This window comes from Cygnus olor, chromosome 7 (assembly GCF_009769625.2).
Source record: "Cygnus olor isolate bCygOlo1 chromosome 7, bCygOlo1.pri.v2, whole genome shotgun sequence".
In the NCBI taxonomy this organism is placed as follows: domain Eukaryota; kingdom Metazoa; phylum Chordata; class Aves; order Anseriformes; family Anatidae; genus Cygnus; species Cygnus olor.
The window spans coordinates 9261709-9278147 of NC_049175.1; the positions used below are offsets into that span (position 1 = coordinate 9261709).

A 16439-nucleotide genomic window follows, 5' to 3' on the forward strand; every position below is an offset into this window, starting at 1 on the left:
TGCTGGAAAAAACGATGTAGTTAGAGCCACGGTTTTAGAAATGTATTTCTCTGAGAGAGCAACAGAAAAAGAGAAAACTATAAATAGAATAAACCTGAATATCAGTGTTTCATGCCTGATAATTAAGAAATCAATAACAATACTAAATGATACACCTGGCTCATCTGCTTTTGACATTTTGAGGACCTGCACCTCCATGCTTGCATGTAAACACAGGATTTTATTCATATGAGCATTATCGTTGTTGTCAGGGAGACAGTCACTTGTCTGCCGTTGCCACACAGAGCATTTTAATCATCCCTTCTCCAGTCAGAACTCCTGCTTTTAAAATAGCAGACAGGCTCCTTCTCTCACTTGCTCTGCATCTAGATATTGGAGATAGACAAGGCCTGCATCAGGTCATGTGTGATGAAGGGAAAAAGTCAGGCTTGGAGAGAAAAGAGGCACCTATTATTAGTGCTCCCAAGACACATTGTTGTAAGACAAAAACCTGTTTTTTTCATTCTTAATGTGTTCAGTGCTGGTGCCTGTTATTTTTGCTGTCAGCTTTTCATATTTGCTTTACTGTTTTATTTTTTTTAGCTTTTATTAAAGCAAGAGCCATCTCACACAAAATTAAAAAAAAAAGGCAAAGTGGTAGAAGAACTTTTCGTCTTTTGTTGTTGAATTCAATAGAAACTACCAAGGACCAGAATGTATTCAAATTGTGGGAATCCTGATTGCTGTTTGTGTGGTTTTAGTATTACTGAATAATTTCTACTGTGTTGGAAAATGTGCAGTCTTTGCCACCTCTTATTTCTGTCTTCTCTATAAATTTAAATTTTTTAATGAGACAGTATAGAACTGCCAGAAACACAATAGGGATTGTGAAATAATTTCAACCCTGGTAATTTAAAATTTGTGTCTGTCAATGCAGAATAATTGCTTCTCCAAAGAACAGCACGATTCGCCTGTGAGTTCAGCCTCTTGATCCAACTGCTGACTCCCAAAGGCATCTGGGCTATGATGCAGGCTTTGCGTAATTCGGGGCTAAAATAAACACAGAAAAAAATACTCCAAAGTGGTTGGATTCACATGTTCCTCTGCAGTGTGATGGAGCTACAGCCACGATATATTGTAAGAGCTGTGCTGAGCCGTTGGGCGCCATCTCACCCAGGTTTGCATGTGTGTGGCCAGTTTCGGTAGGCTTTGTGGGGCTCGGAGCAAGGATGGCCCTGTGAGAGTTGTTACTGAAGGATGGGTGGGAGATGGCCTCTCTGTATTGATTGTCATATCTTAACTCCTGCTGACCTGTTAAAAAGACAGGAACCTTTTTTTTCGTAAGTCTAAATAAATAACCAACAGGTGGAATGGTGAATGGGAATGGGAAATTCAGAGTTTGTGCCATCTTTTGCTGATTGTTTTCCTTGTGGCCTCTGCAAGTCACACAGATCCTGTCTCCTACCTCTCTCTGTAAGGACCATTTATGTATTTATCTTGTGGGCATGTTAGAAGGGTTGTTTAGCTTATACTTGGGAAATGCTTTGAATAGAACTGTGTTGGACAACAGCTCATTTCTTCTTAAACGCTGCTTTGTGAGGTAACTATAGGCAGGCACTGGAGTAGTTTTTCAGAGCTACACAGCCAAAACAAGCAACTAGTTTATGAAGCAGCATTTTATAGTTTTGTTGTTGTTGTTTTCCTTTTCTGCTCTGAATTATTTGAAGAATTTCTCCAGGGAGAGGGCAAAGCAGGGAGATCTGAGAGGCTCTCTCTTACTGAAACATTAAGGAAAGCAGGCTAAATCTTGGTATTATTGTCAGTTTTTCTTTTTAAGATTGTATTGGAAAGGGGGAAATCCAAGGATAAATGCTTTATTTTTTTCTTTTGAAGATGAATCTATGGGACAAATGGTTTAATGAGAGCATAGATTATAAATTGTGTGATCTAAGCTAATATACAAAGTTACTCTCATGCTAGAGAGAGACATCTGGCTGAACTGCTAGCCTGGATCTTAGGAATTTTCTGGCTGTGCTGTGGATCTTTTCCTCTGCAATGTGCAAGTTCTCTGAGATCAGTCCCCTGTATAAAATAACCTTTTTATTTTCATTGCATCTGTTGTGTTTATCTGTGAGATTTTTATGATGGAGACTCCCTTTTTGTTAGTTTGGTGTTTGACAAAATAATCCTACTGCCTAATAACGCATGTTTATCAATGTCCACCTAGCCATGATGTGACACATTGGTGCCAGAACTAATACTCGTCATCACTATAATCTGCACAAGTATGTTAAAGGATTCATAGCAGTTCATAGCAGATGAAACAGTGGGAGTTTTGTGTGCATGTGTGTTCGTGTTTCCTAAACAGTAGCTTCCCTTTAAAATTAGGGTTAGGAAAAAAAAAAAAAAAACATTTGCAGATAACCAAAGCTGTTACCACATTCAGTTTGGATTTGCTGGGCAGCTTCTTTGAGAAAACCTATGTAAGTAGGGGCAGGGACTGAAACTACAGAAATACAGTGAGTTTTTTTCGTTCAGCTAGGGAAGCATTTAACTGAAAGTCAAGGAAAGATGTGATAAAGAATGAAAAGTTAATGTTCCTTTTCAGGTGGAACAGAACATTTCAAATCACCTGGCCAGGCAAATATCAAAACTGAAAGAAAAAAAAACACTCTGTTCTACTACTTAGTCTTCTATATAAGCTTCTTCTAGGAGTAAATTTTCTTCCCATGTCACACTGGCATAGCTTTTGCACAGTATCCATTTTGATTAGCACCTCTGGACAAACTTGTGCCCAAGCTCCAGGAGTAATTTATAGCTCAGGTAACAAGGAAACCCATGCTGTTTGCAAACTGTACAGCTTTAGTTATCCTAAGTGTAATTCATCGTGGTGTAACTCAAGATTTTCACAATACAGTTCTGAAACTAATAATATATTCAACAGAATGTCTTCCCAAGTGTAGGCAATGGCATAAGTCTTTGTAGATTTAATACAAACAGAGCCTACTTTCAATAAAAAGCCACCAGAACTTTCCAAGCCAGTAGGGACCTACACATTGTGTAAAAGCATAGAACGTCAATAAAATAAACCTGGCAGGATCATTAATTTCCATTCCAGCACAAAATCCAGTTTTGCTGATTATGGAGGTCAATAAGGAATTCTGAAGTCTCCAAACAGGCATATTTTTTTCTTGTCTCTTTTTCCAAGTTGGTAAGAATGAGAGATGGGGAAATCAGTAGTACCTCTGTGTTCTACAGTGCAGCCTGAGCACTGCATCTTTAGGTCATGCCGTATCCTATCAGGCTAGATCCTCTTCCTAATTACACTGGCATAAACAGTTGTAGCTTAATTGAATTCAATTGAATTGTACAATTGCTTTGAGAAGAAAGTATATCTCGTTGAATTTACAGTCCAAATTAATATTTTAAAATCAAAACCAGTACCCTCAGAAGCTATGCAAAGTGCTGAAAGCTTTGACTTCCTGTAGAAGTTGAAAGGAGTTGCATTAGATTGGTGACAGATCACCATTTGGCACACATTAATAACCTTTCTGATCCAACTGCACATTTTTGTGTGATGCTCCTTAAACAGTACAGAGATGCACGAAGTTTAGAAATGAGATGAATTTGCTCCTTTTAGCAGCAGAATCTGGTCCCTTAATTCTTCTGAGGAACAGATTAGCCTATGAACCGGTGCAAGGGCTTCTTTCAGGAGTGCTGTGGCATAAAGAGTGCAGCTGGGACCTGGTCCTTAGGGGTGAGCTACTTCTGGGTATGACCAGTCTGTTTTTAGGGAGACTTCTTAGAGTAACACACATCTCTGTGAGAGCCAGGATGCCACAGTGACAGAGACAGCAAAAAAAATGCACAAAAGCACATTACTGGTTAAATGGAAAAGGAGCAGCAGGCAAATTTCTAAGTTGCTGCTATAACCTTTCATTCCAAGTGCTTTAAAAATACCAGTTTGGTATACCAGCCTCTTTGTGGGGTGGGGAAATATATCATGTCAGAGATGGTTGCTGCTTGCTTAGGATTATACATTTAGTGGCAAAGTGGGGACTAGGACCTGGAAGCTCCAAGGGCCTGAAAAGCTGGAGGATGTTCCTGGTAAAATAGCAGTGGGTCCACACAAGTCATTTATTCTTGGTGATTATGAGAAATTTGGCCTTGCAGTTAGGTTTCCTAGCTCAAGTATAAGATACAAATACCACAAAGAATTATTATTCATGAAAATTATTGAGGGGAAAAGGTCTGCTTATCTGCTATTTTACTAAAAAAAAAAGTATGCCACAGAGACACGAGAATGACTTTTTAATGTTTCCTTGAGGAGCTTTCATGTATCTTTGGAAGATGAATATGGTCTGACCAAACGTCACCCTGTGTGAGGGCCCATTTGTCCATCCCTAGTAGGCTCATGCAAACCTCTGAGAACCGCTAGTGAGCTGGTAAGCTGGCCTGCTGCCACCGGGCACATCTGCTGAGGGCTGCTCCCCTAAAGAAAGCTCATCGATAGCCAGCGTGTGCTTTGTGCGCCTCTCAGCCCTTCTGCATTGGCAGCAGGAGCCAGCACTCCTACCACGGGGCTGCTGCAAGTCCTGTCTCAGGCTATACATACTATGCATGCAATCAACTGCCATTCAAGTTCGCTCGTATGACGTTCCTTACAGAAATAAACAGATAAATTATTTACTGTGCAGGCAAGATGATACTGAATAGTGTGACAGCTAAATATTGTAGTTACAGTAAGTTCCTGTGAACAGGGCATAACTTATTCATATTCAAGAAGTGCAAGAACTCTTTCACAAGCTAGGTTTTTGTCCGTCATGTTGATTTTCTGTGTGTGCTGTACTATAGGATGTCCTCTTTGAAAAGAGGACAGTAAATTATTTACCACTCAGGGAGGGTGATACTAAATGGTACAGTAGATAAACCATGTAGCTGCAGTGAATTCACATGTGTACGTTGTGATGTTCATGAGCCATTAATGGAGCCTGGCTTCCATGCTAAGCTGGGGATCACTGCCCCCCATGTGTGCATTTTAGCTGTGAAACAGAGCTGTCTTCTGGAGAGCAGGTATAGGTGAGGCTGGTGGGTATCTGTCCAAGAAACAAGCTAGGTTTTCTGAGAAAGCTGGAGAAATTGTGGGTGTGTGAGGAGGGATTCTTGCCTGAGTAAACCTGCAGGAGGTATCTGAGTCATTATGGTGCCTCTAGCAGTGCCTTGCCTTTTTAATTTGCTGTCATCTCGGGCCAGACGCTGCCTCTGGTGGGCAGAGACTTAATCGTCTCTCTGCAAGGTGATATTTGCATTACTGAGTGACAGCTGCAGGACGCTGTGCTCTCACCGGTTGTTTTGATGTGGAATAGCACCCTGCAGCTCATGTACAGCACACCGTGTTCGCAGTATTGTCAGCCACAGACGCTGACATAACGTGGCATATCATTAACCAGAATTCCTCCTTAAAAAGGGAGAGAGAAGAGAGAAATACCAGCAAAGATAGCAGGTGGAGTCGTGGATACTGAAGTGAGTGGACTCAAGTGCTCATCCACTACTAATGGCAGAATTTCATTCTGAAGACCTGACTCTCTTTGGAGGGCTGGAAGGGCTGGTTGCGATCAAAAAGGATCCTCCTTTGTTTTACACAGAAGAATTTTGAGGTGTCTCGGTTGATTATTTTGGTTCTTATGCCCTGTTTTAGGGCTCCTCGATCATAGTTCAAGAAGGAAACCCTCCCTGCTGCAGCACCTAAGCCTCTGCTTGTGTCCCTTTGTAGGGTGAGAATATGAAATAACCAGGTGTCAGAACATTTTGAGGGAAAGAAATGAGGAAAATTCTCTTTCCATTTCTTCATGCCTATTGTTAGAGTTCTTGAAATGCGTGTCTCTGTCCGTAGGCCTTTTGCATCTCCTGCCTCTAGGCTGCAGTGCAGTGGGGCTCATTATTTCTGTGGGCTGGGAGCTCCAGTCTCTGGCACACAGATACCAGGGGAAGCCCAGCGGAGTTGGAGGACTTGCTCAGGGCTGTGCAGCCTGGGGCTGTGGCAGGAGACTGGACAAACCTCCTTGCCTTTTGCAGTGCTGCTGAGGAAAGAGATTTGTCACCCTCTTAATAATTAAATGCAGATATAACTGCACAGTGAGAACCAATGAGAATGCAAATTGGAGAACATTTACCTGCAGAGTTAAAATGTGCTTATCTGATTCATTCATGTAAGCCTATATATAAATGTGTTCATTGAAGATAAATTAGCTATCATAACTAATTTATTCTGCATACTTCTTATTAACTGTGTTAATTCCCTTAACTCACCCCACCACATTTCTCCTCTTTGCTTCAGATCTGTTTTGATCCTGTCAGCACTGGTTTGAATAAAGTTTTACATCATGTCTACTGTGTTAAAATGCTTTCCAGAAACAGTCCTATGCTCACTCTCACTCATGTAGCAATCCTGTCTTACAGTGCGGAGGTTTTGTCTTTTGGTTTTACTTTATGGACCCTTGTGCAAGCACAGTAGTTTTGGGTTTTGCCTTATTGTATTCTATCATCTCTGGAAGCAGGTGTATTTGCTTGCTCGTTGCTTACTTTTGTAGAATAAAACTGCCACTTGGCTAAAGCCTACACTGAAGCCCCAAGCCCAGCCCTGTGCGTGGAGGAGCTGTGCAGTTCTTTATAGGATGTTTGAGCCGTGCCTGACACCTCACATTGCAAGCACCAACACATGAAACCACAGAGGAGTCTCCCTGTAGCCTCTGCTCTGCAGAGCCCAGTGCCTCTGAGACAGCGGTATGGGGAACAGGGCCTCCCTGTGGGTCTCCCAAGGTGAATCCCTTCCCAGAGCATGAACAGGGGTGGATAGGGTGGGAGCCATGAACTTGCAGACACCGTCATTTAGTCTACAGAATATTACAGAATATTTAGGAAGGATGATACCATTTCAAGTAGAATAGCTGTAGAACAATGTATGTTGAAGTAATTTAGTACGAAGTGCTAAGAAACACTCCATGCCACACAGCATGCTTAAGGAAATGCTTTTCCTTTCCCTGCTTTGGAAGTTCCACACTGTTATTTCAAATGCAGTTGCTGCTCACTTTTTGAACGAATGCCTTGTGCAAGCAGATTTTTCCAGCAGATTTCTGAGGAACTTCATGCTGCTGATTCGCCTCCAGGTGCTCCCACATCTCAGCTGTGGGCTGCCACCCCGGGCGGTGTCCGTCAGTGCTTGACGGCGTGACTGAACCTCAGAGCAACGTCTGCTTTCCCATGGGGCTGAAAACCCCGTTCTGACCGTAAGGCTGCTGTGGCCATTCAATTCTACAGGAGTGCACTAAAGACTCACGGGATGGAGTTGTTGGCTAAGAGCCGTGCTGTCAGAATGTAATTGCTGTAGCTGGCGAGAGCTAAATGATGGCTCTCCGGGCACACGGCAGGCTGCTGGGGTGGGGAGGAGGTCACCCTGGCACGGCTGATTGCAGGTGCCTGCAGGGGATGGCTGATGAGGGCTCAGCGGGGAGCTCTCACCGAGCAGCAGTGGCTGTTTTGTGCAAAAGCAACTGTGGCTTTTGCTCTCCCAGGCTATTTCCAGCAGCTCAGTGGGAAATCCAGAGAGGCAAAGGAAATCCTGCTTGCCTTAAGACTGACAGATCCTCAGGGACTAGGAAAGGAGAGTTAGTGATAACTGTTGCTTTTCCGAAGAGTGTTTGTTTCCATGATGACCCATCACTTCACTCCTTCAGTAAAAACTGTGGTCTATTCAAAATGCCATGCACAGGATTTTAGTTGACAGCTATTACCAATTTTCTGCAGATTTCTCTGAAAGCCAAACTCATCTTCCAGTGGGAAGAGGGTGTTTAAGCATAGTGGGAGTCTGAGTCTCAGCTGGGACACAGCTGCCTGGGGTCACAGCAGCCCAGCACCTCACAGTAGTTGGGTGAGTAGCCAACACGAGATGCTCAGCCAGTGAGTGCCATTGTAGCAGCATGTGCAACTCTCCTGGGCTTTCTGTTTAATACCTGAACAGGCTGACCTTTTGGAAAGGTAGTTGAGAATTTTGTATTCTTACCTCAGAATTTTTGTTTTGCTTTTCTGCCTTTTTATACCCCCATGGGTGTTTGTCTCACGTTTTTGCAAGTAGGGCATGAAGATTCTGATTCCTTCTGCTTGGGAAAGAGGATTATTTCATAGCCACGAACTAGACAAGAAACTATATCTTAATCAGGTAATTTTTACCCTTATGGACAAAGTTTTTCCCTTCTGTAGTGCAAAGCTGTTAACCATGATCATTCCCTCAAGGACTTTGGACAGTCTTTCAGGCAACCTGAGCTTTGAGCTCCTTCTCTAGAAACAGAATTTCTGCCTTCAAGTCTGCTCTTGCAATTAGACAAAGCTGGCTGGGGTGTTGAGTCATATTGGGAAAATACTCCCTCCCAAGAAAAAAAAAAAAAAGAAAAAAAAATCAAGAAAAACAAAACCAATCAGTCCCGTGCCTGTCAGGTGCATGTCCCATCCACTGCCTGCGTGAGCAGGTCAGGTGAGGAGCAAACAGCACCAGGGTAGATTTTCACAGGTATGGTGTCACCCATGCCTCGCTGGGAGCTGCAGGTGGGCATCTCTTGCCATTTGTTTCTTCTGAAAATGTCCATCTGAGATGTAAAATACCTTGTTGTGTTTAATTTACAAAGCCCTCTTTTAATATCGCCCCCAAATGCTTCTAGTGTAAATACTTAGGTCTAGTGGAATTACTTAGGCTTCAGTTTCTCAGGTAGTTCTCTCTCTGTATAAATGCAGCTTCAGAGATAATTTTCCAACACTTGAGACAAAACCGCAATTCTAGCAGGTACTTCTAAGCAAAACGAGTGGTACTAACAGCTGTGATCTACCTAGTCCTTCATTTAAACACCCTTAGACATGAACTTTGATAAGTAGATTATAAATGACAAGTACCATATTTTAATGAGGTTTCAAGGTACGGCTAAGGAATGTTTGAGTAAACTGGAAAATACTGCATGCATAGAAAGCATGAGCAGGTGAATCAAAAAGGATATTTTTTTATATATATATAAGATCAAAAACAGTGTATGCCAGAGGCTTTCTGACTTCACAGAGAAAATACATTTTCATCAAGTACTGATTTGCCACATCTCTTCATGAAAGGCTACGGTTGCACTATTTTTAATCGGACCTACGCAACAAAGCATTTGCCACACTGATGTTTAGGAAGGGTGCAGTCCAGTAGTTAACCACTAAATAGACTCATAGAATCGCTTAGGTTGGAAAGGACCTCTGCGGTCACATCCAACCGTTAACCTAACCCTGCCAAGTCTACCCCTAACTATGCCCCTAAGCACACATCGTGGGTTTTCGACCACTTCCCTGGGCAGTCCAAACCAATGCTTCACAACCCTTTCAGTGAAGAATTTTTTCCTAACATCCAACCTAAACGTCCCCTGGCACAACCTGAGGCCATTTCCTTGCCCCATTGCTTGCTGCCTGGGAGAAGAGACTGACCCCCACCTCGCTGCAACCTCCTTTGAGGCAGTGTGTGTAGGACCATACTATTGATGATACCTGTATAATTATTCCTCTGAAAGCTTCCAATAGCACAGCTCTCAGTAGTTGAATATTTATCTAGACAAGGGTGCACACAGACCCCAGCAAAACAAGTCTCTTCTGTCAGGCTGAAAAGGAAAATAACTCCTTGCTGTGCTTTGATTCAGGGGCAGAGCGGGAAAGTTCCAAAGCGGTCATGAAGCACCGCAGCAATTTACATTGAGAGCACCGCTTGGCAAGCTCCAGTTTTTACAAACACTACAAACAAGTGAGTTAGAGCCATTAGTAGCTGTGTGAGGGTGTCCTCATCTTTAATGAATCTCTGCAAACTGCTGCTTCTCCCCAAGACCTCATTAAAGCCTTACAGATTTGGAGAGTGGAAGAAATTGAGTTTTTGGACTGGAGTCTTTGCAAGTGCTTGCCAGCCACCTGGCTGGTCACATCCCACTGAAGCGAGTCCCCATTCCCAGGGAGAGCCAACAAAATGAGGAAGGGTTGTACCACCAGCAGGCTTAAGGGGGACTGTAGATAACAGAAGAGCAATGATGTCTGGGGGCAAGGAATTTACCAAAATGTAGTTGAGGTGTGAAAAAAGGTTTTCTTTCTCGTGTTGGTACAGTACAAGTTCATTTGTGTTACAAGCACAGCTTTTTCTGCTCCAGTGTAATAGGAGGCCTTTGCAGAAGGCCCTTTTGTGCTGTCCGTCAGGAACCAGCCTGCGAGCCGGAGCGTGTTTCTGTTACTCACTGTCTGTGCTGGCTTGTCATGCCTGCAGTGTGCAGAGGGAAATCAGCCTTTTCTGGTCGTGGCAATTCCTCAGACAACATGTGGGCTGGAGGGGGTGGGATTCAAAGCACCCTGCCTAAAGTTTGTCATGTCAGTTGCAAGTATCCAGTTCCATTTGCAAAACCACCGGTGAAAATTTTCTGTGACAGCCAAAAGTAACAAAGGGGCTTTGGAAATCATCCATGTAGCTTGTTGTTTCAGAGTGGCTGTAGGCCTTGGAGAAGAGTGCTATTGCAGCTAGACACTGACTACAAAAAGGAAATACGCTTTGAGTACTGCTGATTACAGCACAGAAATTTCATCTCAATTTTTGATCAGAACGTATATTAAAAGAAGAAAATAACACATATATTTCACCTTATGTCTTCTCTCTGGCCAATGTGTAAGTAAGTTTGTGAAAACTGTGGGTTTCAAAATAGGATCAGATGCCTGTCTGTTCTAGTACCTGTATTTTGCTGAACCCTGTTTCTCTCTCAGGCCTTCTGATTTGTTACTTTGGCGCAAGTGCTTCACATTTTTATTCCACTTTTCTCTTCTTGATTGTAGTTTCCCAGCTAAAATACAGATAGCCCAGCAGGGTGAGAATGCACGAGACCCTCTTAGCTGCAGCTTTCAGTGACCTACATGAGCAGAAACTTGATTTACCTGAGCAGGCATGCACTCGTTCCTTGATGTCCTTTCCTTATGATTGCTGGTGTAGGGCAAAGTACTGATACTGTGTTTTCTAACCTGATGTCTAGGATACTTCCTGTGGCATTCCCAGGGCTCTTTCTTCCCAACATACCTTGTTTACACACGTTTTAAGTAATATCATTTTAATTCTTGCATATATCTCTTCAGCGGTGTTTGCTTCAAATCTTCTCCCGCAGGCAGCATCATAAATCTTGCATAAAGTGTCTATACGTTTCTTGTCATGGCTTTTAATGACTTCAGCAAGTCTGCAGTCACAGCCACTGTTCTTGTGTTTGCTCACTGCTTTTTCTGCTTCGGTGCAGACATTGGTTCCTGTTCATTGTTAGCAACAATAAAATTTCTTTATTTTCTGGTCACTGTAATGCTTTTGTTATGGGTGTTCCGCTTGTCCTTGGTCTTTTGTTTTTCTTTTCTTTTTTTTTTTTTTTTTTCTTTTCCATTTTATGCTGTCAGTTAACCAATAGCAAAGATCTCCTGGACTGGCTTGATTGCATCCCCCCTTGTCTGAAAGCCTGATGGGAGCTCTTTGATTGTATCAGGTATTCTGAAATCATCTCCTGGTTGATGCAGCCTAGGGAAAAACAAGCAATGTGCTACATGGTTTGTGCGTGCCCCGCTACCTGCCACACATGACAAGGAGGTCATTCTCCATGCAGCTTTGTGCTGTGACACATAAAGCTGCTCTGAAACACAGAGCGTCCCCAGTGCTTCTCTGTGCTCGCCAGGCAGCAGTGTACCAAAGCATGCACCAGTTTTCTAAACACCTCCCTTCTCTTGTCTTCAGTGCCTTCCTGACTTAGTGGGCTAGGGTGTGTTTGCCGGAAAGCTGGACTTCTGATAGTAATAAGTCATTTTAGGCTAGCAGCTGCCAGCACAAAGAAGCTGTGAGTGCTGTACCTCTTAAATGCAAAACTGCTTTCTGCAGGGGTGAGATGTTTTCCTTCCCCTTCTTGCCCTTGGCCGTGCAGGCAAGTCTCCTGGCCTTGTGCTGAAGCAGGGGAGAAGCTGGTACTCACAGCAGCGTTACGGAGACATGCATCAGCACACCTTCATGTCCTGATCAAAACGTTCCTCCTGCATGTTAGTGCTGAGGCCCCAGCAGCTGCTAGCACCGCACTGGGAGAAGTATCAGGAGCTGCTGGTTTTAGACATCGACTGGGATCACGAGAGCCATTTATTACTGTAGGACTTCTTGTTTGTCACGGCCTTGGCACTTGGGTTAGATAAATCTTGTATTCCCTTCCCTCTTCACTCCCAAGTTTTTCAGGTCTTGCCATACACTCGGTGTCACTTGGCACTGAGACTGAAAGACGGCAAAAATCACACAGATAATAAAGCATATTCTTGCCTGATCTTACCTTCATGCTCTGATCTGAGCCTCCTTCTCTTCTTCATGTTAGCTTTTCTCTGCTGTCACTGTTTTCTTTGTCGAGCCTGCAGGTTAACCTTCTTGAAAGTTCAGTTCTCATGCTGTAGCAACATGTTTATGTATCTGTCAGTTGAAATAAGGAATAAAAATAGAAATAGTCACACAATATGTTAGTCACTCATAAAACAAGCTATGCAGCTTTGCACAAAGAGATGGCACAGTAGGAGAAAGATTGCCAGGGTGAAGGGTGCTGGCAGAGCAGTCCTCCTGTTGCATTTCCGTGTGACGGATCAGTGCCGAGCACAGGCCAGTGGGAGAGCAGCAGCAGCAGGGTGTGGGCACAGAGCCCAGCATGCAGCGGCTGTACACCCACCTTCCACTTCTCCTTACCCAGCTGCGGAAATGAGCAGGAGACCCAATTCTAGCTGCTACAGTTGCCCTGCATGTAGATTTTCTCCAGAAAAACTGTTACATTCTGCAGTAATCTGATCTGATTTTCAAACTGTTGTAAACGGCTTATTCTTTTTCTTCTCTGGCAGTGTTTCTGAGTTGTATGGATTTTACAGATAGGATTTTAAGCAGTACAGAATGCAGCAATCCATACTAAGGTAACTGGAACAATTTAATTTGCCGTGTTTATCAAAAGCCTGAAAAAAGTCTGCACAGAATTCAGAAAATATTTAGGGAAAAGCAGGAGTCTGGAAGGGGGTGGATCTGAATTAGTTTGCTGCATCTGTCTGTTAATTGAAATATTATAGAGACTTTTGCTTGTATTAATTAAATTGGCAAATAAGAACAGATTAGTTTTGATTCAAATGCATTATTGCTGTGAAGCCCATCAGAAGATAAAAGTATAATTAATGTGGTCAGGCAAACCTGATTTCAGCCTTTGAGGTAAAGCTGTGTTTTGTCTGAGATATATATTTTTATCACTTAGCGTTGCAACATTGAACCTGTAAAGTGCACTTTGGTGATCGATGATCGTGCCCAATGAGACAGTTTCTAATAATCTGAAAGTAAGCATTAAAAATGGTATAACGCAGGCACTGGTAGAATATTAAGTAACATTAAGTAATATTTTTTTAAGTAAGTAACAAGAAGTAATATTAAGTAATATTAAGGATAGACGTGGTATCAGAATTATCTGAGCTGCTTACTAAACTGATTGATTGGAAGAACACACCTTTAGGAACAAGATTGCCAGCTGCATGTATGTGACAGGCAGCTAAGTACCACATGCAACTCCCAGTGTGGATTCAGCACCGGAAAAAAAAAAGAAAAAAAGAATCCACAGATGGCAGGAAACATAATAAATAAGAATAATTGGGTGATACTGGTTTGTATACCTTTGGCCAATTGGTATTTGGGTATTTGCAGAAGATACTCTGAGAGCTGCATAGTAAAAATAAATAAATCGATAAATGATTCTAGGAAATGGCAGTGTGTGGTAAAAATTCCCAAACTGATCTGAAGGCTGAAGATAATGCCTTACATGGAAAGACTTAAGGGGCTCAATCTGTTTAGTTTATCAGGAAAAGGCTTGAGAGGCAACTTGATTACAAGATATAAATACTTTAATGGGTTCTGATGGGCTCTTTAATTTAGTGGGGAAAGGCATGAGGAAGATGATCAGCTGGAAGCTGCAGCCAGATGAGCGCAAATAGTAAGACAGGAATGTTTAACAGTGACAGTAACTTACTACTGGAACAAGATATCAAAGAAAATGAAATATTCTGCTGAACTATTCAGCTCCTTACTGCCTGCCTTTCAGCATATCATGCCTTAGTCCAACAAGTCACTGGATTCAGTTCAGGAGCCTTTAATAAGCAGGTCTAGTTACAAGACCTGCTTGCTTCCCTTCTGACTCTATTAATATATTTCTAGCATAGATACACTTGTATATTGAGTAAAGAACACTAGAAACTTCACTGTTTGGTTATAATGATGAACTCCAGCATATCCTGTTACTGTATAGTAAGTTGAACTGGCTGAAACGTGATTTTTTTTTCTGTCAAAACACGTGGTAAAGTTAGAAACATTTCTGTAGCTTCCTTTAAATATGCTTTTGATAAATTCTTCTTCCCTTTCCCTAAAGCTCTGGTAAAAATGGGATATCTTCTGACAGGGTATACTTAGATTTTTTTTTATATTTTATTTTTTTTAAGTATTCAAAGCAAATATACTGAAGAGGATTTTGTGTGATGCACTGAAGAATCTCAGATAGCTCCTGACACATGTGTGCCACATGGCAAAAGATGTTTGTGGTGTATCAGTTGCCACATCTAAATTTTGGAATTTCACTCTTCTGGAAGGCTTTGGATTTTCAACCCCAAAGCCAGGTTACCAAAGGCACTGTGCATTTGCAGAGCAGCTGCACTGAATTAGCAAAACCGTTGGATTTCCAGTATTTCAGTCCTGACCACAATAAAACATCCATTGCACTGAGCCTATTTTTATAGTTCCAGAACCATTCACTGACTACTGCAGGAACTGGCGAGGCAGGCAATAATTCATGATAATTGTGATAAATTTCTGTGTCAATATTTTCAAATAAGTGATCTCAAACAATGTGTTACATCTTACATAAAGCACTTGCGGTGCATGCAGATTGGGAGCTCTACCTTGCCACAGGCTCGAGCTCCCTACTGCTGCTCACTGTCCCTCTCCCTCCCTCGCCTTCCCCTCTCTCAGAAACATTAAAGTGCCGCAGTGTGTAGGCTTCACATCACAGTAAATGCTAGCTCTTGCTATATATACTGTGAAAAGAGAATGCCTGCCACCATGACCATGCTGAAAAAATACTCATTTGAATCAGCAACACTGAGTTAAAAGGCTCCATATAATAGTCCTGAGTTAGTTCACTACAAAATGTGTTTGCCAAAGCATATGCATGAACGTGGGGAGAGTCAGTCCACAAGCTGAAGTTAATCTAAAAATGAAAAAAAAAAAAAAAAAGGAATTTTGTTTTTGTTCTGAAAAATATGACCTTCCTTTTTGTAAACCAGACATGTATTAATTTGCCAGCCATTCATCTCATCCAAATTTGAAGCCAAGATCTGCCCCCAGATGCATTAGTGAACATTCAAACACTATTCCTGGATAAATCGGTGTCAGAGACACTTGTGTTTACAGGCTGAAATGGATCATTTCTGAATAGGCTTGGGGTGTGTGCCTAAAATTGTTGTGTTTCACTGCAAGGCTCACTTTGATAGATGGAAGTTAGGCTGTTTGCAAAGCACAGCACTGAATTTAGTAAGACTGATGGGGTGTTTAAATAAATAAGTGAACAACTTTAAGGAGTTTGAACATTACACAGAGTCTTCCTGCTAATAAAATTAATGGAGAACAGTTAGCTTGCACACAAAAATGTATGTTAAAGCAATTATAGGACAGTAAAGTAAATGTTTACAGAGGTTGAAAGAAAAATCTGGCAATAATAACTTGCTCTACAGAAGAGAGTTTCATGTCAAAACTGCGTAACAAAATGATCTATTTAATCTGTTTTATTAATACTTTTCTTCTCTAAAAAAGTAATCAAATACTAGCTCGATGATAAGAATATGATTAAAGTCAAAATAAATGCTAAGAGGGCAAATGTCTAGATGGGATTCAGGTCATAATGTTAGCTGTGATGGGGCCAAAATGAACGCAATCTAAGACGCAGAGGTCTCTGATTGTGTTTAGAATAATAGTTTTAAACAAAATAATCTGATCAATTTACTGTATAAACACTCCCAGGGTTTATCAGTGCCAACATTTTATGCTTGAAGAGACAGCATGCTTTCAAAGTACTAAATAAAGGGAGCCTTTCAAAAACATCCTAATAGTGAAAATTAGGACACGGAGCTGGCCCTTTGCAGGCTGAGGAAGGAGCTCAGCAGTATTCACAACAGATCAACCACATCTGAACTCCAGAAACCATGTATCTATAGCTGTGTTTGGGAGTGCAGAAAATGAATGCCTGTGTGGGTTAGACACCGCTTCCATCAATCAAGTCTTAAGATGAAAGAAGTAGAGAATGAAGTAGAGTTCCTTAGTTCTTCCCATGCATGGTTCTTCTTTTTCT

General features: G+C 42.0%; 1 protein-coding gene across 4 annotated transcripts in view; it reads left to right on the top strand.

The window, feature by feature from the left end:
- PHYHIPL (phytanoyl-CoA 2-hydroxylase interacting protein like) overlaps positions 1–16439 on the top strand; it is a 128634-nt gene that overhangs the window by 41902 nt on the left and 70293 nt on the right. Inside the window, exon 1 of one of the 4 annotated variants that reach the window (XM_040563670.1) lies at positions 387–477. The exons of the other annotated variants lie outside the window; for them this stretch is intronic. Within the exon in view, the coding sequence (XP_040419604.1) occupies positions 402–477 (76 nt within the window). The 5' untranslated portion in view covers positions 387–401. Of the gene's footprint in view, positions 1–386; positions 478–16439 lie in introns of those variants that run through there. 4 annotated transcript variants of the gene reach the window in all.